Source organism: Lutra lutra, chromosome 11 (genome assembly GCF_902655055.1).
Source record: "Lutra lutra chromosome 11, mLutLut1.2, whole genome shotgun sequence".
Classification (NCBI taxonomy): domain Eukaryota; kingdom Metazoa; phylum Chordata; class Mammalia; order Carnivora; family Mustelidae; genus Lutra; species Lutra lutra.
The window spans coordinates 97654315-97676440 of NC_062288.1; the positions used below are offsets into that span (position 1 = coordinate 97654315).

General features: G+C 40.5%; 1 protein-coding gene and 1 long non-coding RNA gene across 2 annotated transcripts in view; both read left to right on the plus strand.

The window, feature by feature from the left end:
- Window positions 1-10392, plus strand: part of LOC125080780 (uncharacterized) — a 55192-nt gene extending 44800 nt beyond the window's left edge. Inside the window, exon 8 of the long non-coding RNA XR_007121472.1 lies at window positions 10333-10392. This is a non-coding gene — a long non-coding RNA (uncharacterized LOC125080780). The remainder of the gene's footprint in view (window positions 1-10332) is intronic.
- A 3258-nt stretch (window positions 10393-13650) lies between these two features.
- LOC125081112 (olfactory receptor-like protein OLF3) lies at window positions 13651-14604 on the plus strand. Its single transcript, XM_047695591.1, has one exon. It carries the CDS (start codon window positions 13651-13653, stop codon window positions 14602-14604), a length of 954 nt encoding a protein of 317 aa, XP_047551547.1.
- The last annotated feature ends 7522 nt before the right edge of the window (window positions 14605-22126 follow it).

Consider the following 22126-nt stretch of genomic DNA (forward strand, 5'->3'; position numbering starts at 1 on the left):
CCATGAATTCCATGCTTTGCTTTCCCCTCCTCTGTAATTCTGCTGTCCTTCGTCAGTGAGCTTGGTCTTGGCTGGATGTTCTTGCTGATCTTCTGGGGTAGGGGCCTGTTGTAGTGATTCTCAAATGTCTTTGCCTGAGGCAGAATTGCCCTGCCCTTGCCAGGGGCCAGGCTAAGTAATTTGCTTGAGTTCACCCTCTGGAGCTTTTGTTCCCTGAACACTTTCCGTAGAGTTCTGGAGGATGGGAATGAAGATGCTGGCCTCCCAATCTCTGGCTAGGAGGAGCTGAGAGCTTGGGGTCCCACTCTTCAGTGCGCCCTCCGAGAAGAGCGCTCAATCACTCCCATCTCCCTGGTCTCCAGCTGCACTCCAAGCTCACCTGACCTGTGACCAAGCATTTCTGTCTCTAGCACAGAGCCCCATTTGGAGTCTCCAAACCCAGCAGATTCCTGCTGCTCTGCTCTTCCTGTGGCTCTCCCCGATCTGCTACTTGTGGGGTCCCTGCTCAAAGAGCAGTGGACTGATTGTGTCACAGAACACAGTTTAAGGTAATCCCGAGCTGAGAGCTCACTCCTCGGTTCCGTCTCTGTAGTTGGCTTCCCTGCTCTAATACCTGTGAGCTCTGCTACACTCAGACACCCCCGATCCTTCTGTGACCCCACGGGACCTGAGACCACACTGTCTCTGTGAGGGCTCCACCACGTTTAGCCTCTGGAGTGATGTCCCTCAGTGGAGCAGACTTTTAAAAGTTTGAATTTTGTGCTCCATTGCTCCACCGCTTTCTGGGAGCTGGCCCCTCCCCCTGCGGTCTATCTTCCTGTTGCTTCAGATTACTTCTCTGCACGTCCTACCTTTCAGAAAGTGGTCAGTTTTTATTTCTAAAATTGCTGCTCTTCTTCTCTTCAGTCTCCTGTTGAGTTTGTAGGTGTTCAGAATGGTTTGATATCTATCTAGCTGTACTCCTGCTACCTGATGTCATCTCAGTCTGCTATTCCTCCTCCATCTTGACTCCTCCATATCTCATTTTTAAAAAGTAACATACAGTGATAGAAAATACTGCACTAATATTAATCCTTAAGCCACTGAGCATGTTAGGTTAGAATGTTCAAGGTAATCAGTTATAGGCAAATGATTAGTCTTTTGGTCAACATTTATATTCTAGATTCCAGAGGCTACAAGTTGTCTTTCAAGTGTGTCTTGATTTTGACCATGAAAAGCAAGGTGATACAGTTTTTGCAATGTAGTCCCCAAGCAAATGCACCTTTAAAATGAGTTTGGATGACTTCACTCATGGATGGCCTTCCATTTTGACCTTAATTCTCCTTATAGAATGCTTTTTATTACCATGTTCTTCAAGCTGTGAATTAAAGGATTTAGCAGATTTGAAAATGCTATAGAATTTGAGTTTATGTCATTTTAGTTCAGAAAATATAGGCAACTGGCTTTAGCATGTATAACAGTCAGCAACCTGGAAACAAACATGCTAAGAAAGTTCAGATGAGACTTGAAGGCAATAAAAAAGATTTCTTTGGTATTTAGTGGGTCTCATCATCAAAACAATGGTGATAATTAATATATTCCTTCTTCATTTATTCATTCCTTCATCGAATACTTATTGTGAATTTATGTATTCTAGTTGTGTTCTAGGACCTGCTGATAGATCCGTGAGTGAAAGAGACTAAAATCTTTTTCCTCATTGTGCTTACTTTCTACTGGGAAGAGATTTAGCAAACACAGTAGTAAGAAAAGGATATGTTAACTTTAAAGGATGTTCAAAGATGATCAGTCTATAGAAAAAAGAAAAGGAGGAAGATCAGTTGTGTGGAGGAAAGGGAGATCTTGGTTGTCTCAGTGAGAATGCAATTATTTGGGCAGATCTTTAAAGGAGATGTTGAATGAGCCATGTGGGTATTTGGAGAAGAAGGTCCTGGTCAAGAGAGCAACCCAGGCAAAGATCTGAGGTAGAAAGTGCCAAACATTGTCAGAAAACAGCAGGTGCTGAGAGAGTGAGGGAGATGAGGTCAAGTCACAAGGGTGGCTGACTTGCACAGAACCATCCAAGATAAGAATCAAGAATTTGCTGATGAGCATCAAGGCAATGCATAATTAAGCCACATGAATTTCACCTCCCAGATTTCAAATTCGTTTCCTTTTCTCCATGGACACTACCTTGTTCAAGTCCAGCCTTCTATCAGTTCTCTTCAAGGATGGCCATACCTCTAACCTGGTTGGCCCTCTATCTATTCCTGTATCCAACAATCCTCTCTCCACACTGTAGCCAGGCACATATAATCATGTCCTTTTGGGTTGTGAGGGACTAAAATTTTTTATATCTTATGTTTTGATTTCACTCACCTATCCAGGCTCCTGTGGTAACACATAGCTCTGTGATACCTCTTACAGCCAGAGCCGTACAGAGACCATTCTCTTTCACAGACATCAAGTTCTTTTTCACTTCTCCACTCTCCAGGACACCCTCTCCACATACATCATATTAACTCCAGCTTATATTTTATATATCAGTGATTAAGTCCATTTTTTCCAGAAAAACTTCCCTGCTGCCTATCATGTGAATGTGCAGTTTGCATATTATGGCTATTTTGCTGACTGTAATTGTGCTAGATTAGTTATCTAAGGTTTATAGATGCACTTTCATGAGTTTCTGTTCTTAGAAAATTTGGGAGGTAAAACTGCATCTGTTAATTTAAAAATAGTATTTGAATATTACACTAAAATGTTTTGTTTTAGGAGGGATCCAAACTTTTAGACACATCTCTTATAGAAGAACTATGGTAAAGAATTTGCAGAAGTTGTTGGTTATTAATTCCAAAGGTTTTTGAGAAGTACTCGTAAATGCCAAGGAACTTTAAACCAGGGATAATCAGAAAAATCCATTTGACAAAGGGAAGGGAATTACATCTCATTTCTTCAAAAAGGAAATAGAAAACCCAAAGGCCTTTACAACTGGAAAGAACTAGTCAAGGTGCTTTCATGATTTGAGGAGTGACATGCCTCTGCAGACCTAACAAGCTACCTTCTGGGTTTCAGGTGAGTAGGACAAAAAGATTGAGAGGATTGAGAGGGAGGGAAATACTAAAGACTTTCCCAGAAAATAAAGGTAGCTAGAAAAGCAAACCAAATATATTTTCAATTAGCTCTAAATGCTTAAGCTAGAAAATTGACCCTGCCAGGGACAGAAGGCTGGCTTTGAAAGGTGTCCAGAGAGGCAATTGCTGACAGACAGCTTGAAGTGCTTTTCCTGATTCTCTGTGGTGAGTCATCCTTCTATAGGGCAAAGCTATCATCTTAGTGCAAAGCAGGTCATGGCAGGTGAGTGAGTTGAGGTTGGTGCCTTGAAGCTTCAAGAGTTAATCTTCATGACCTTTCTTTGAAGGCCTCCTCCCTGTGGTTATATCCTGAGCCAAGCTTTTAAAGGAAAAAGCAGATAAACAAACACAAAAGGAAACCCTTTTTCTTTTTCCCTTCTCCTGTTACGATAGTAAAACAAAAATGGAAAGAAGGAAAAAACCCCACTCATTGAACTATTCCTATTATTTACCAAATTTCCATATATCTTCATCCAATGATCATAGTTACAAGCAGGAGAAGGAAAAGTTTGGCTAATGTAAGCAGAAAACACAGTTATTAAAGGGGACTAAATAGCTCACAGATTCTCTGAAATCAGGCATGGAATTGACCAACATTACAAAAAATGGTCGAAAATCCTTCTGCGGAAGTAGTCCCTGGCAGACACCACCAGCCTTTCCTGGGTCTGAGAGTGTAGTGTGTGCTGCAGATACCCCTAGTGCACCAGTACCACTGCTGATTCTAGAAATGACATTTGCTCTGCCTCCAGTGCCAGCCTCACAGTGTTTAACTCTGGGAAGTTCCACCCTTTTGGATTGTTGGTTCCTTGTCCCAAATCCAGCATAAACACCCCTGAGTGACAGAGCCTGGGTCACACTCTGTGCTCTTGCTGCCAGGAATGCTGAAAACATGTTAGCCTCTTTTGGGGGGTAGGATACCCCAAACGCAGAAGGAAGGTTCGGATACTGGTTGAAAAAAAAAATCATGAGAGGTTAATTGCTTACATTTCACAGCTTCAGCTGCCCAAATGAACATATCACCTTCCTCCCATGTTTACTCCACTCTTCCTCTAGGATGTCAAAGTCCTGCATGGGCAGTCTGCTACCTGTGTACTAATGTGAAAAACACGACACTATAAACATAGCCTGTGTAAAGTGGTACAGGAAAGGAGATGAAAGAAGAAAATTAGCAACAGCCAGGAGGAGAATAGCTGAAAACACTGCACTCCATTTTGTGACTGGAATGTAGTTACAGTGTGACTTCTGTTCACTTTCCATCCCATGATCCCTCACCTTCCCCCAGCTGCAGAGCTTGTTGACCTTCTTCACCCAAAGGGTCATCTAGTCTTCCTTTTGAGAAAGCAGAAATGTTGAGAGTGGGCATTAGGTATGTGGAAACATATCATGTACCTCAGAGTCTATTGGTTAAATTTCTGTTTTTCTCTTTTTTGTTGCATTGACTGTATATTTTTCAGGGCAACATTTTCTCAGCCACTGCCAATACATTAAATCCTAGTGGGCCACGTGGAGACCACAGGCATTCCTGATTAGTAGATGCTCATGAAGGACAATCTGGACACGCAGGAGAGAGGAAAGGGCTGTCGATGAAGGGCGACATAAGAGGAAATACTACACTAGAGCCATTAAGGGGAAACTTGTTTTTAATGTTAGGCACTGAGAAATATTTGAGAATAAAAATCTGATTTAGTATTTAATAACCATAAAGGCATCCTTAAAGTTTGTCTGTAAAACAAAAGCCCTTTGGGGACTTCTGGGTATGAAAGGTTGTCCTGTTTCTCTGCTGGACCATAACATTTAATCTCCACAGGGCTTTAGGGTAATTAGTCACCAGGATAGAGGTACTTATTTTTTTTTTTAAAGATTTTATTTATGTATTTTGACAGAGACCACAAGCAGGCAGAGAGGCAGGAAGAGAGAGAGAGGTGGAAGCAGGCTCCCTGCCGAGCAGAGAGCCCGACGCGGGGCTCGATCCCAGGACCCCGGGACCATGACCCGAGCCGAAGGCAGAGGCCTTAACCCACTGAGCCACTCAGGCGCCCCAGGATAGAGGTACTTAAATGCATGTGTGGAATCTTAGAACATCTGTGAACACATGTCTTTTAGTCAAAAAAACTTGATTTATCTATTTTCTCTATGCATACAAAAGCAAATAAAGGATTTTGGTAGATTTTTAATCTTAAAAGGGATGCATTTAAGTGATTTTTGACATGACAGGTCTAACTATGAAAAATGCTACTCTCTGATTTACCATTCGGAACCTAGATCTGAGTGTTCTTCTGGCTCTGGAAGAAACAGTTCCACATGCTGGTCACAGATTAGAACAGTTTCTCAACCTTGTTGCTGTTGATGTTTTGAGCCATATACTTTGTTGTAGGGGACTGTCCTGTCCATTGTGGGGTCTTTGGTAGCACCCCTGACCTCAACCCACTAGAACCAAGTCCCCAATGGATATAATTGCCCCCCCACCCCAGTGGAGAGCCACTGGGTTAGAGCATATACAACAAAGCAACCCACAAGTTATTGTTTCCCAGTGGAAGACGTCCCAACTCTTCAACAATTTATTCTACCTGAGTAATGTGTTAATGTGGTGAGACTTGTGAATCCTCAAGCATTAGACCATTTCCTTATTTCTTTTTCTCAACAACACAAGTAAAATGATGAAATTTGAGTTCTTATAAGCAAGGCAGGAACCACTTTCACATGTTAACTAATTTGGTGCTCAGTGATATCCCTGGGGGAAGACACTTTTATTAGGCCTATTTCAAAGAAGAGTCACCAGAGTCACAGAGAGGTTAAGAAACATCCTTAAGACCACACTGCTAGCAGGGCATAAAGCCAAGATTTTGAAAATTGATTTTTATTACTTTATTACTTTTTTTTTGAATTACTTGCTCCTGGCAAAACTTTTCCAATAGCACCAAAGGGTACATTATAAACTATAAATTTTTTCACACATCTACTGCAGTCTTCTTTCAAGGCACACATAGTATATATGTGTGTGTATAGTCCCCTTAAACACACTCAACCTCAAAATGATCAAATCGTGGCCAATCTTGTTTATATACAACCTCACCATTTCCCCTTGCCTCAATCATTCTGAAGTGATATCTTACTTGAACTTCTAAAAGATAAAAACTTCTTAAATTTATAACCAAATACTATCATTATACTTAATAAAATTTTAAAAATCCCAAGTATCAATTATTCACTAAATGTTCTCATGACTACCTTTCTTCCACTTGCATCCTGATTATTAAAATATATATTTTTAAAATATACATATATACATATATGATATACATATATGCATATATATGTATATATATTTTATTTAGAGAGAGTGCATGGAGGGGAAGGTTCAGAGGAAAAGGGAGAGGGAGAGGGAGAAAATCTCAAGCAGATTCTTTGCTGAGGAATGTAGGGCTCCATCTCACAACCCATGAGATTATGGCTGAAACTAAGAGCTGGATGACTGAGCCATCCAGGTGCCCCTTATATCCTGGTTTTTAAAAAATATTCTTTGTACTATATATTTGCTACATCAGGAGCAAACCAAATTAAAAGAAAATGAAATTAGAAGCAAACTGAATCTCCAGTCTGGATCACATTCTGTGTCTGGTCTGTTGAAGCTGAAGGTCATGTGCAACTCCTGGTCCTTCTTGTGAGCTGACACCAAGCAGCCTCTACTTTATGCTGTTATCTTGTTGTCTGTTAAATCCTTAAAAAATGAGTATTATGTTTATCTTCAATTTTACCATTTCTAGCACTTTTCACATCTTTCTGTGAAATCTTTCCAAATTCTATCTGGTATCAAGTTCCCTTTGTCTGAGAAATCTCCATGAACATATTTTGGAGGATTTTCTGGAAGTACACTCTATTTTGGTTTGTCTGATGAACTCCTGTTTCTCCTTCATCTTTGGAAGATATTTTCTCTGGGTATAGAAATTTGAGTTCACAACTATTCTTTCTTAGCAGCACTTTCTAATCATCACCCCATTGCCTTCCAGCCTGCATTGTTTCATTTTTTTAACTTATACTTTTTAAGATTTTATTTTAAGTAATCTCTACACCCAGTGTAGGGCTCGAACTTACAACCTCGAGATCAAGAGTCACAAAGTCCAGCAACTGAGTCAGCCAGGTGCCCCCAGCCTGCATATTTTTAAAGAGAAGTCTTTTAATTCATATTTTTATTCTTTTGCATATAACATACCTGTTTTTCTTGTTACTTCCAAGATTTTCATCTTTTTTCTTTAAAGCAGTTGGAATATGATATCTCGTTTTTTTTTTTAATTTGTTTGCTTCTTTTTGTAGTTATCCTCCTTAGTGTTCTCTGAATATCTGTGGTTTGATGTACTTAATGATTTAGGGAAAATCTCCTGTCATTATATTTTTAGATATTTATTCTTTATTCTTTTATTTCTGTTCTCCTTCTGGGATTCCATTTGTATATATGTTAGTTTGCTTTGTATCCTCTTATGAGCAGCCACAGCACTGCTGGCCATTTATCCTAATAAAATGAACATTTATTCTCACACAAAAACTTAAATATTAGTGTTTACAAATACTTTATTTATAAAACACCATCCAGAAACAATCTGGTTCTCCTTCATAATGTGGGCAATTAAGTAAAAGGTGGTGCATACACATCATAGAATATTCATCAACATTAAAAAAGAATAAACAATTGATAGATACAACTTGGATGAAACTCCAGAGAATTATGTTGAGTGAAAAAGCCAGTTCTAGAAGAAATATACTAGATGATTCCATTTATATATAATTCTTGAGCTGCCAAAATTCTAGATATAGAGAACAGATAGTGGTTACCAGATGTCAAGGAGAGGGTAGGGGCTTCACGGAAGTGGTATGGCACTTCATGAGGGACAACATGAGGGATTTTTGTGGTGATGGAGTATTCTTAACTATACTAATGCTAATATCTTGTGACATTATAATACCACATTGGCATATCATTAAAATTTAATATGTATATAGTTATATGCTTTTATATATCATATTATCTTTTGACATGGCAGTGTAGCTTTGCAGGATGTTACTTACCATGGGGAAACTGGGAAAAGGCACAAGGATACTCTTATAGTATTTCCTAAAACAGCGTGTATATCCACAATGATCTTAAGTACAATGTTTAATTAAATATAAACGTTGAATCCCTGCACAATGTATACATATATGACATCATGTTGTGGACTTTTAATATTTTGCAATTTTATTTGTCAATTATATGTTTAGAAACCTAAAAAAAAATGTTTGAAGAGGGGTAGAAATTTCACTCTTCTGTTTTTTCGATCTTGGATGATCTTAATTCTTTTCTATTTTTTTTTCAGTAGTTGCTAAAACTTCCTTTATCAACTGTCTGTACATTTAGATTTTTAAATCTATCTATGTGATGCTGTTATTTTTGGAGCTTAAATAGTATCATGAGGAATGTGCTAGGATGTCCATCAGACTTGCAATGATCACAGAGGCCCACTGGACATAGTGTGTACATCAGGGGAGGGAAGCACATCTCTTCTGTCTCCAGAAGAAGTAAGAGCATCTGGAGCCAAAGGGGGAGAATTGGTGTTTCCAGCAGACTTAGATGCAGCCTCAGTCACTGCTCCCTGGATTGGGGCCTTGAAGGCTAACGTCTGGTTTGGGCTCTAGGAGGACATCCTCCAACCTCAGAAGGCTGGCTTCTCTGACTATTTGGAATGACCTAAGGCTATAATGAAGATGTGAGAGGCAGAGGGATGGAGAAGAGCCTTCCACAGGGAGAAGGGCAGGGTGGAGACCCTGTCCTGTGCATTGGGAGTGGTGGCAACAATTAACACTGCCACGAAGGAGGCTCCTGGGGGGATGTGTCAGGCCCCACCAGCAAATGCAGCGGCTGCCGAAGCTCATTAGGTCTGTGTGTGAGCTGTGTCTGAGCTCTCGTCAGCGTCCTCCCAGTAGTGTCCCTAGTAATGGCAACTAGTCCCAGGTGACTGAAGCACCCTGGGGACCCAAGGAATTTGGGGGTATCTCTTCTATGTGTCCATCCCTGTGTTGGAGGGAGAGCTCTTGAGACCAGTTTGAACCTAGAGGAAAGCAGACACATCTCTTTTGTGAGCATGATGAACATCTGAATGGCATCCACAGCCTGTGGGAGTGTGGCCTTGGCAGGGACAGAGACAGAAATGATGTGACTTGTTAGGGACTTGAATGGGAGGCATGAAATATGACTGGTGAAATCTTCTCATCTTAAGTATTATAGCAAATGTGGTTAAATGACTGTATTTTGCAGGAACATGAAGCTTGGGTATAATTTTACAACAGGATTCTTTTTTTTTTTAAGATTTTATTTATTTTATTTGACAGATAGAGATCACAAGTAGGCAGAGAGGCAGGCAGAGAGAGAGAGAAGAGGAAGCAGGCTCCCCGCTGAGCAGAGAGCCCAATGTGGGGCTCGATCCCAGGACCCTGGGATCATGACCTGAGCCGAAGGCAGAGGCTTTAACCCACTGAGCCACCCAGGCGCCCCTACAACAGGATTCTTAATTCTAAATCTTAGTACTGATATAGAGAGAGAAAGAAAGAGGGAAGAAGACCACAAGTATGATGATGCCTTTTGTTAGATATTGATATTGACTAGCAGGTGGTGGCAATATTAGAATATTACATTTCCAGACAAGAAAAGATACATTATCAATTGCTTTAACTCCTCCTATCTCAGGTCTTTCTGAATAGTGGCTCTCACAATATTGTGATTTTCTTTAAAAAAAAAATAGATAAATGAAGATGTAAGGCAATTAAGGACTTACTAAAAAATCTTTGACACTGAACTGGAGGTAAGATTCAGGTGTCCTAACCCATTCCAGGGTTGGTTTTTCTAGAACTGGCTGCGAGATTGCACTGTGGAGACTTGCCAGACAGAGGCAACTATATTGCCATGAAAACCCTCATCTTAGCCACAGGGAATAAGAAGTATAAAGAAGACAAGAATTTATATGATACCATAATAAAATATGTCACCAAAAGTGAATGTCAGGTTCATACATGTTTGAGAAACTTGGTCTTGGTAATTAGTCTCAGATTAAGTGAAAAGTCTGGTTACCAAATCTGGATAGAAGAAGTTAACAAGACCACAAAGAGAATAATTTTTTTTTCCTTTCAGGATGTCAAACCCCTCTTTGAGATACCAGCCACCTCAGCCACCCATAGGTTCTCTCTTTTCATACATTAGGATGATGCAAGCATTCATGCTCTGGATGGATGTTCTCAGTGCCTACATCAACCAACACTTCAGTCATGAATCAGAGAAATCTCTCCCTAAATGAAAGTGCCATTTCCATGGACAGGCCAACTTGTTGAAGGTATGGCTCTGAGTTATTTTGAGCAGCGTGAGAGAGCTATCTGTAGGTTGTGGGACCTGCCTTCATGTGTTCTGCTTCTGTATTTGGAACTTCCACTTGTCCCAGACAAGACTGTTTAGCTCCCCAACATCCAAGGTCATGTCAGTTTCAGGGAAATGGATGAATTTTCTTTATTTAAATAAAAAACCCCATAACTGATTAAAGTGGAGCTTTCTAATTAGTTGTATTAAGTTAGATAAAATATGTTTTATTAGGAATCTGAACACTTGTTTTTTATTTGCATATCTCTGTCCTAGAAAGAAATAATTTTGGATCTATTTGCTGTTTGTATTAATAACTGGATAATGAGAGAAGGCACATGGAGGTACTTTAACTGGGGCCAAAGGTTCTGTTTTAACAATGAAGAGTTGATGTTTGCATTCATGCCTGAGACCTGATTTTCCCTATAATTTCAGTGTCATTTCTGATCCCTCCTCCATTTTTAAGGGTCTCAGTTTTCTACTATTATGTGACCTATTTTAAAGGTCCCAATAAGGTCAGGTAATTTATATTTTAAAAATTCCATTTAGAATAATTACACCTGTAAAATTCACAAAAAAGATAATTCCACACAAAAAGAATAAACACAGATGTTATTTTTATTTTCTTAATCTACCAGGTATTCGAATGGACTCTATCACTGTAGAAAACAGAAATATTTGGATATCAATTAACCAAAATTTAAAGATTTTAAATCCAAGGCAAAGGACTTTTTAGGAATATATATACATTTGATGGGTTAAAAGTAATTAGCTGATGTATCCATGAAGGGTATTTAAGTATTAGCAACAGTGGACAATGGGTGGATTAGCGAGATTCAAAAGCAAGTAATTGCACTGACCAGATGGAGGGAGATAAGGCAGTGGTGGTATATTAGCAGTGTGAATGAAGTCGAAGGGAGAGATGGGAGAATTATAATTAAACAATGAAAGAAGAGGACTTATTCTGTGGAGTGTAAGGAAGAAGGAAAAATTAAACATGATTTCATGGGAGAGAGGAGGAATTTTAGTCTCTTGCTAGAGATAAAGGAATCTGGAGGGCATACAGTTTGTGGACATACGAGTTGAATGAATGGTGGGATATTTAGGAATCATTCATTATGCTGTTGAAGAAGCATCTGGACTTTGCAGAGATGTCTAGGAGGTCATTGTGGGCTTTATATGGAAGATCCAGTATTAGATACAAGTCCTCCAAGCAGAAGCTATAGGAAGAGTACAAGCCCTGTGCACAGAACCTTAGAAAATCCTCACAGTAATACAGGAACAGAGTTCAAAATAATTATCATAGACTACAGACAAAACCATTAGTTTGGAAGAAAATCAGGACAAAAGAGCATCACAGAGTGGAGAATTTGAAGGAACAAATAGTTCAGTTGTTTAAACAATAAAGAAATAAAGTAGAATAAGATCTCTGAATCTGATGATTAGACAGCCATGAGTGCCCTTCAAGAATGCAGCGTTCATGGACTAGTGAAGATGGAAACCAGATTTCCATGGCCTGAAGGATGAATGTTGTGAGGAAATAAACCTTGCTAGTGGATCCAGTCATGTAAGAACTCTGGATATGAAAGGAAGAGAGAATCAGGATGGTAATTATGTAGCAAAGATTGAGTTTCTATAATGAGGGGAAAAGGAATCAACCAGGAGCAAGAGAAACCCAGGATGGTAGAAAGGAAAATGAACAAAGGATTAAGATCCCAATTGTGATCAATGTGAAATGAAAGGTCAACCAGCTATCCTCACTAAATGATGGAGACCTGCCTATTCAGTCACTAATGGCAACTAACTGTACTACTACTAACTGTAGATTTGCTGGACATTTGAGTTCACCAATGACGCTTTCAGTTGGCCAAATTTTCTCACATTCTACAAATTAAAAAATATAAAGCTGAAAGAGGCTAAGTAGCTTGCTCTATCTTTCAGTAAGCAGGAGAGAAGAGATTTAAAGCAAGAATTTCCAGGCTCTAAAGGTCCTGCTTTCTCTGGGGTGTGACACTGTCGCTCATTTGTCATGAGACAAAGGCTGTAATAAAGAGATGTGCAGGGTGGGCGAGAGGAGCAGAGTGAGTCATATGCTGGCCTGTTGTCCAGGCAGTTTGCACAGGCAACAGGGGGACAGTGATGGGAAGACAATCTGTTCTGTGTCTTTTTCTTCCTCTTGAGCATTAGGAGAACAGGAAAGTGTAATATCGCCCTTGAAATCCCAGCGTCTGGCAAAGATGGCACTTACAGATATTTGCCAAAAATCAAAAACAAATGTCTACTTCCTATGCAGATCTGCTAAATAGTCAACAAAAGTTAACAGATTTGTTTTCTCTTCCTCTTTTTATACTAGAAAGCCAAAGCAGCCATTTACATACTGCCCTTTTTACTGAGACCATACACAAGGGCTGGAGTTATAGAAAAATACAAAGCAAGTCAGAATGAGTGGGGAAAAAGGGTAGCAAAATAAAAAGAACAAGATGAAACAACCACTCTTCTGCCTTTCCTTCCAAAGACCAAAGACACCAAATTCTCAAAAGACCCTTATTTTCCCACCTTCCAGATTTCAAATCTACTAAAGGTTTTGCTTCCTTTTTTTAATGTCTGAAATTGTGGACAGGATATGAGAGGAGAACACAGAAATGGTTACTCTGTCTCTGCCAGAGTGGGGCTCCTGCTATAACTCATACCCATAAATGGAGTGCTACTGTCAGAAGAGTTCATGAAGTACTTTCCCCATAGTTATCTACATTTGAACTTAAACATGCCTGTGAGTTATGCAATGTTGCCCGTTTTGTACGTAGAAGTTTAAATATCTAACTCAATCTCATCTCTGTTAAGTCATTAAAATAAGATTCATAAGCAGGTCCTTTAATTCTAGATTTTTCCATGAGACACCAGCCTTATTTATTTCTTTTCTAATTTATTTATACATTTCATCATGTTTTGCGCAATAAATATGGGTAGGGTTGTCCTTGAACTTTGGCCCATGTTTACACAATGGGTATCAGGATCAAGCTTATCATCTTGGCCCATATGATCAAAAATATCTAGCTATGGCAGATCATTAAGATGTTTATTCTCTTAAGAAGTTATTCTTATGTTCTTTAATTCAGGAGATTCTCTTCTCTCTGACTCTCTGCAGACTAATAATCTTCACATTTGTTAATGGAAACAGACAACCAGACATGGGTGAGAGAGTTTATTCTCCTCGGCCTGTCCAGTGACTGGGACACACAGGTGTCCCTCTTCATCCTCTTCTTGATCACATACACGGTGACAGTGCTGGGGAACTTCCTCATCATTCTTCTGATCAGACTGGACAGCCGACTCCACACTCCCATGTACTTCTTTCTCACCAACCTCTCCCTCATTGATGTCTCCTATGCCACAAGCATCGTTCCTCAGATGCTGGCACATTTCCTTGCAGTGCATAAAGCAATCCCATTTGTGAGCTGTGCAGCCCAGTTATTTTTCTCCCTGGGCTTGGGTGGGATTGAGTTTGTTCTACTGGCAGTGATGGCCTATGACCGCTATGTGGCCGTGTGTAACCCCCTGAGATACTCGGTCATCATGCATGGAGGCCTCTGTATTAGGTTGGCCATCACATCCTGGGTCAGTGGTTCTATCAACTCTCTCATGCAGACTGTCATCACCTTTCAGCTGCCTATGTGCACAAACAAATATATTGATCACATATCCTGTGAACTCCTAGCTGTGATCAGGCTGGCCTGTGTAGACACCTCCTCCAATGAGATCGCAATCATGGTTTCTAGCATTGTTCTGCTGATGACACCTTTCTGCCTGGTTCTCTTATCCTACATCCAGATCATCTCCACCATCCTAAAGATCCAATCCACAGAGGGAAGAAAGAAAGCCTTCCATACCTGTGCCTCTCACCTCACAGTGGTTGTCCTGTGCTATGGCATGACCATTTTCACTTACATCCAGCCTCACTCCGGCCCCTCTGTCCTTCAGGAGAAGTTAATTTCTGTCTTCTATGCCATTTTAATGCCCATGCTGAACCCCATGATTTATAGTGTAAGGAATAAGGAGGTGAAGGGGGCCTGGCAGAAACTACTAGGGCAATTATCTGTGTTAACATCAAAACTGGCAACTTGATGAATCCTGAGCATCACTTAGAGAAAGTAGCTTTGCCTGTGTTTTCTTCCACTTGGCTCAGATATGGCAGTCATCATCTGCATTGCCTTGGAAACCAGGAAGGAGATGACAATACATATACTGGTGATGCTGGGTAGGAGGCTGGAGGTTGGGTTGGGGTGTGGGGTGTGGGTCTATTTTTATGTCAAAGCAGCATGTTCAGTGGAGTTGAGCACAGCTATAATTGGTCTTCCCACCCTTACTCAATCTCCATTATATGGCCTGAGAGTACTGTTTGCTGTTTTGATTTGTTACACATTGTTTGTAATTATGGACCTACTCATGGATCTTACTTTGGACCACTGGTTCTTACTCATCCAAATTTTGTATGAAGTTACCATGTTTCCACTGGGGGGAAAAGCATTTTCACATTTTATTATTTTTTTTAATTTTATTTTTTCAGTGTTCCAAGATTCATTGTTTATGCACCACACCCAGTGCTCCATGCAATACGTGCCCTCCTTAATACCCACCACCAAGCTAATCCATTCTCTACCACCTCCCTTCCAAAACCACAGTCTCTTATGGTTCATCTCGCCCTCAGATTTCCCCCAATTCGCTTTTCTTTTCCTTTTCCTTATGTCCTCCATGTTATTCCTTATGCTTCCCAAGTAAGTGAAACCATATGATAATTGACTTTCTTTGCTTGACTTATTTCACTCAGCATAATCTCCTCTAGTCCTGTCCATGTTGATATAAAAGTTGGGTATTCATCCTTTCTGATGGCTGAGTAATATTCCATTGTATATAAGGACCATATCTTCTTTATCCATTCGTCTGTTGAAGGGCATCTTGGCTCTTTCCATATGTACCCCAATGTTCATAGCACAAAGGCCACAATCACATTTTCCCATTTTAGACTCAAATACTGCACAGCATATGTATCCACATCCGGTAACTGTGTGAGTCCCTGTTCTGAGGAAAGAGATGCTATCAAGGCTGCTAAAATGTCCTTTTGCTGGACCTGCTGCCTGTGCAAATAGCATCTTGTCTGAGTGTGGAAGGTACCTCAGGAGAGGAGCATCAACTGAACATCTTGCTTTATAGTGATAGGAATATAACTAAAAGTGTTTGTACAAGGCAAAGCCATGGAAAAGCCACATCTGGGGCACTACAGACAGTTTGAGAGAAATTATATAAGGAGGACTACTTAAATGTTAAAACCATCTCATTTCTGAAATAAGTATTAACTCTTTTCCTAGACTTTATATGCAGAATAACACATAAATTTTTACATAATGTATAAAATGTAAAAGAAGTAGTGAATCTTAGAAAGTACAGATTCCTCAGCCAAAGCCAAAGAAAGGTAAGACAACTTTATATGCATTAGATGAATCAGGGTAGCTATGCACTATCTCCTTCTAGTCTCTATATTGAACACCTTCTCCCATCTCTCCTCCCCTGTACAACAGGACCGTAGTTGGTCCTTGTACCCCAGTGAGGTGGAGTAGTTAGAGTAAGACTTTGGGGGTGATTGCAGAAGTCTTCCTGTATGAAAGAACCAGAAAAGGTTTAGCTGGAGACCAGAAAAGTAGTACCAGTTATTGAAATAACGACAACCCAAAAGAGGACATCCAGGGAAAAATACAGAGCTGGATGAGAGCACAAGAGTTCAAAAATTCCCTAAAGCCATGATTGCAGGGCAGAGAAGAAGAGGAAATAGTGACAATGTAACAGGCAGGTAAAGAGGGTCAGAAAACAGAGGGCACTGAATGCCAAATTATATTTTAACTTTATTTAATATCAATGTGTAACTAGCAAGGATTTTTAAGCAGGGATATGACTTGATAAAATTTACATTTTAGAATTACTACTCTTGCCAATGATTCAGAGGAAGAAGAGGTTAGAGGACAGGAGACCAGCTGGCTGACTGCTCCAGTGACACTATTGAGACATTAGAGGAATCTGAATGAAAGAGAAAAGTCAAGCCAAGTCACATGATTTAAAAGAGATTTCAGGGGTGCCTGGGTGGCTCAGTGGGTTATAGCCTCTGCTTTTGGCTCAGGTCATGATCTCAGGGTCCTGGGTTCAAGCCCTGCATCAGGCTCTCTGCTCGGCAGGGAGCCTGCTTTCCCTCCTCTCTCTCTGCCTGCCTCTCTGCCTACCTGTGATCTCTATCTGTCAAATAATTAAATAAAATCTAAAATAAATAAATAAATAAATAAAAAAGAAAAGATATTTCAGAGGGACATTGCACTTCTGCTGGATGGCAGTTCCAGGTATGGAAGGAGGTATGGACTACATTCCCCCTCTAAAACCTCATTATCCTGGGATAAATATTATGTAAATCATGGAGTAAAGTGTAAATTTTACCACCATGAACAAGTATATGTAAAATGGTAGGAGAGGGGCACCTGGGTGGCTTAGTGCTTTAAGCCTCTAAGCCTTCGGCTCAGGTCATGATCTCAGGGTCCTGGGATCCAGGCCCACATCCAGCTCTCTACTCAGCTGGGAGCCTGCTTTCCCCTCTCTCTCTGCCTGCCTCTTTGCCTTCTTGTGATCTCTCTCTCTGTCAAATAAAAAAATAAAATCTTTTTTTAAAATGGTAGGAGAAAGAGATGAAAGAAGCAGAAAATCAGTAAAAAATCAAATGTACCCATGACACACAAAGAAGGAAGGTGTGAAGATGCTGTGCACTCATTTCGGCATCCGGTGGACATGTTCTGACACTTCTTCATTGTTCATCGCAGCATCACTTTGCTGGCCATCTCCCATGCCTTTGCAGTCGCCTCTTCTTCCTCCTCTCCAACGTCAGCAGTCCAGGTGACCTCTCTGGTCCTCCTCCTCTGCTTCCATGCTCACTGATTTTTTTCTCAGCTCAACCAAGTCGACTCCTAAGCAACTTCATTTCTGTTTCTGTGTTCTTCATATCCGGCCTGTTTACTTAATTCCTCTGTGCAGCGTCAATCTTTATGGAAATTCTCATGCAATTATGACCCTGTCCATCTCTTCTCCTAGATCCTTAAACTTATTTGTGAAAGTTATTTAAAACCCCTGCGTGATTGTTCCTATAACCAAGTACTTCTGATTCTGGTTCTGTTAATTCCTTTGTTCAACGACACTGACATTTTTCTGCCTTTTCCTCTGACCTCTCGTTTGGACGGGCAACTGAGTATCTTGAGCGTAGAATAATAAACTAAGAACGTAGCATTATGCCTTGAAATGGGCACATCCCTTCTGTCCATGCTGTGGTCTTGCTTGGTGAGGAGAGTGTGGGAGTCAATGCACTCAGGGGTTGAGTGGGGCTTGAGTTTTGTTTTGCTGTGATCATCCCCCTCTACCAACAAATTAAGTTTCTGTATCAGGACTTGTGCTTAATGTGGGGTGTCCAGGGCTTGGAGGGCTTTTCCCAGTGTCGCTGAACCACCCTGAGTTGTAGGTTCTGCTGTGACGCTGCATGTAGAGAGAGCATCTGTGCACAGGCTGCTCCTGCCCCCTGGTCCACAGCTGTGACTTGTTCCTCAATCCTGCTGGCCTGGGGTGGAGGGTGGGGCTTTGTCTCAGTCTCAGGCACATCCTTTGCCCCTGTGTCTCAGGGTTGGGGTCTCCTTCGTGTTCTTTCCACCTCTGCAGCCTGAGGAGATGGCTCACTGAACAGAGTGGTTTCCTGTCCCAAGGACCCTTGAGAAAGAGTGTTTTGTTTAGTTTTCTGTTCTCCTCCCTTGGTAATGAGTCTCCACCTGTCTCTGAGGGAAGCAGTTTGCTGCCCTTCCCCCAGTGGCTCAGGCTTTTGTTCAGGATGCAGGCAGAGCCTGTGCCCAGAGCATGCCTTCTGCTGCTGCACAGCTGTGGTGCCTTCGACAAACCTGCGCCATGAAGGAGGCTTTCTCTGCTCTCCACTTTTCCCTGAACATCCTTGCGGTGCTGCCCCAAGTGTGTGGAGAAAATCTTGAGGACTGGTGGGCGCTCCTCTTTTTGCTGTGGCTCTCAGCCATTCTATGCTTCTAGTAACCCACCCTCAAACTTTAGCCATTCGTTAAGGCCATTCTCATGGACCTGTTTGCTGGTCTTGTTTACCACCAGGCTCTGGCCGGGTGAGTAAGAGGGCACATCCTCTCTCTCCATGGATGTGCCGATCTTCCCTGAGATTTCATGCTTTTGGGTTGCCTGTAATCTCAGTTCTCTGATGATTCTGAGAATAGCTATGATTCTGTGGTTTAAACTAACTTGTTTTAGGAGGGAAGCATTGTTCTTTCCAGGTTTTTACAGCCTACATGAAAGCTGGAACATGCTCAAATACTTTATATCTTTTCCTTTAAAGGAGACTGTGTTCTTTAGAGCAGTTTTAGATTCATAGCACAGTTGGGCAGGAAGTACCGAGAGTTCCCATATATTCCCTGTCCCCCTCTCCGCTTTGCCCCAGAAACATCCCGTACCAGGGTAGTACATTTTCACTTACCTTTATTTATTTTTTTTTAATTTTACATTATTAACATATAATGTATTATTTGCTTCAGGAATACAGGTCTGTGAATCATCAGTCTTACACAATTCACAGAACTCACCATAGCACGTAACCTCCCCAATGTCCATACCCCAGGCACAGCTACCTCCATCCCCTCCAGCAACCCTCAGTTTCTTCCTTGAGATTAAGAGTCTCTTATGGTTTGTCTCCCTCCCTGGTCCCATCTGGTTTCATTTTTTTTCCCTCCATTCCCCCAAGACCCCAAACCCTGCCTCTCAAATTCCTCATATTAGAGAGATCTTATGATAATTGTCTTTCTCTGATTGACTTATTTTGCTGAGCATAATACCATCTAGTTGCATCCATGTCATTGCAAATGGCAAGATTTCAGGGGGATTTTGATGGCTGCATAATATTCCACTGCATATATACATATATATATATATATATATATATATATATATATATATATATAGACACACACACACACATATATGCCACTTCTTAATTATACATTTGTCTCTTGATGGACATCAAGGTTCTTTCTATAGTTTGGCTATTGTGCACATTGCTTCTATAAAACTCGGGTGCATGTGCCCCTTTAGATCACTACATTTGTATCTTTAGGGTAAATACCCAGTAGTGTAATTAAGGTAGTTCAGTTTTCAATAGAGGGTAGCTCTATTTTCAACTTTTTGAGGAACCTCCATGCTGTTTTCCAGAGTGCTTGCACCAGCTTGCATTTCCACCAACAGTGTAGGAGGGTTCCCCTTTCTCCGCATCCTCGCCAGCATCTGTCGTTTCCTGACTAGTTAATTATAGCCATTCTGACTGCTGTGAAGTGGCATCTCACTGTGGTTTTGATTTGTATTTACCTGATGTTGAGTTCATGTGTCTGTTGGCCATTTGGATGTCTTTTTTTGCAGAAATGTCTGTTCATGTCCCCTGCCCATTTCTTGATTGGATTATTTGTTCTTTGGGTATTGAGTTTGATAAGTTCTTTATAGATTTTGGATATTAGCTCCTTATCTGATAGGTCATTTGCAAATATCTTCTCCCATTCTGTCAGTTGTCTTTTGGTTTTGTTGACTGTTTCCTTTGCTGTGCAAAAGCGTTTGATCTTGATGAAGTCCCAGTAGTTCATTTTTGGCCTTGCTTCCCTTGCCTTTGGTGATGTTTCTAGGAAGAAGTTGCTGCGGCTGAGGTAAAAAAGGTTGCTGCCTGTGTTCTCCTCAAGGATTTTGATGGATTTCTGTCTCACATTGAGGTCTTTCATCCATTTGGAGTCTATTTTCGTATGTGGTGTAAGGAAATGGTTCAGTTTCATTCTTTTGCAAGGGGCTGTCCAACTTTCCCAACTCCATTTGTTTTAGAGAGTGTCTTTTTTCCATTGGACATTCTTTCTTGCTTTGTCCAAGATTAGTTGACCATAGCATTGAGGTTCCATTTGTGGGCTGTCTATTCTTTTCCATTGATCTATGTGTCTGTTTTTGTGCCAGTATCATACTGCCTTAATGATTATAGCATTCTAATAGAGCTTGAAGTCTGGAATTGTGATGCTGCCAACTTTGGTTTTGTTTTTCAACATTCATCTGGCTATTTGGGGTCTTTTCTGGTTCCATATAAATTTTAGGATTATTTGTTCCATTTCTTTAAAAAATGGATGGTATTTTGATAGGGATTGTATTAAATGTGTAGATTGCTTTAGGTAGCATAGACTTTTTCACAATGTTTGTTCTTCCAATCCATGAGTATGGAACATTTTTCCATTTGTTTGTGTCTTCCTCAATTTCTCTCATGAATACTTTATAATGTTTTCTGAGTATAGATTCTTTGCCTCTTTTGTTAGGTTTATTCCTAGGTATCTTATGGTTTGGGGTGCAATTGTAAATGGGATCAGCTCCTTAATTTCTCTTTCTTCTGCCTTGATGTTGGTCTATGGAAATGCAACTGATTTCTGTGCATTGATTTTTATATCCTGACACTTGACTGAATTCCTATATGAGTTCTAGCAGTGTTGGAGTGGAGTCTTTTGGGTTTTCCACATGAAATATCATATCATCTGCAAAGAGTGAGAGTTTAACTTCTCTCCTGATTGGGATGCCTTACTTCTTTTTGTTCTCTGATTGCTGAAGCTAGGACTTCTAGTACTATGTTGAATAAGCAGTGGTGATAGTGGACATCCCTGCCGTGTTCCCAACGTTAGGGGAAAAGCTCTCAGTTTTTCCCCATTGAGAATGACATTCGCTGTGTGTTTTTCATAGATGGCGTTGATAATATTGAGGTATGTACCTTCTATCCCTACACTATGAAGAGTTTTGATCAAGAAAGGATGCTGTACTTTGCCAAATGCTTTTTCAGCATCTGTTGAGAGTGTGATATGGGTCTTTTTCTTTCTTTTATCAATGTATCATTTCACATTGATTGATTTGTGGATGTTGAACCAACTTTGCAGCCCTGAATAAATCGCATTTGGTCTTGGCAAATAATCCTTTTAATGTGCTGTTGGATCCTATTGGCTAGTATTTTGGTGAGAATTTTTGCATCCATTTTCATCAAGGATATTGGTCTGTAATTACCCTTTTTGATGGGGTCTTTGTCTGGTTTTGGGATCAAGATAATGCTGGCCTCATAAAATAAATTTGGAAGTTTTCCTCCCATGTCTATTTTTTGGAACAGTTTCAGGAGAATAGGTATTAATTCTTTTTTAAATGTTTGGTAGAAATCCCCTGGGAGTGAGGCACAGTGCTCCTGTGTTCATAAGGAGAGATGAGGGTATTCTGGAGCCAAAGGGGATGACTGTTTTTTCACAAGTTTTGTTGCAGACCTAATCACTGCTCAGTAGAATAGGGGCATGAATGCTAAATGTCAGGCTTGGACTATAGAATATCCTAGAACCTTAGACATCTGGAATCTTTGGCTTTTTAGAATGACCTTTGGCTTTAGGAAGTTACTGTGGTTGAGGAGGATGAGAAAGAACAGGTTTCAAAGGGACAAGAAGGGCAGCAGGGATGTCCTGCCCTTTTTTTTTTAAATTTTTTATTCATTTGAGAGACAGAGATCACAAGTAGGCAGAGA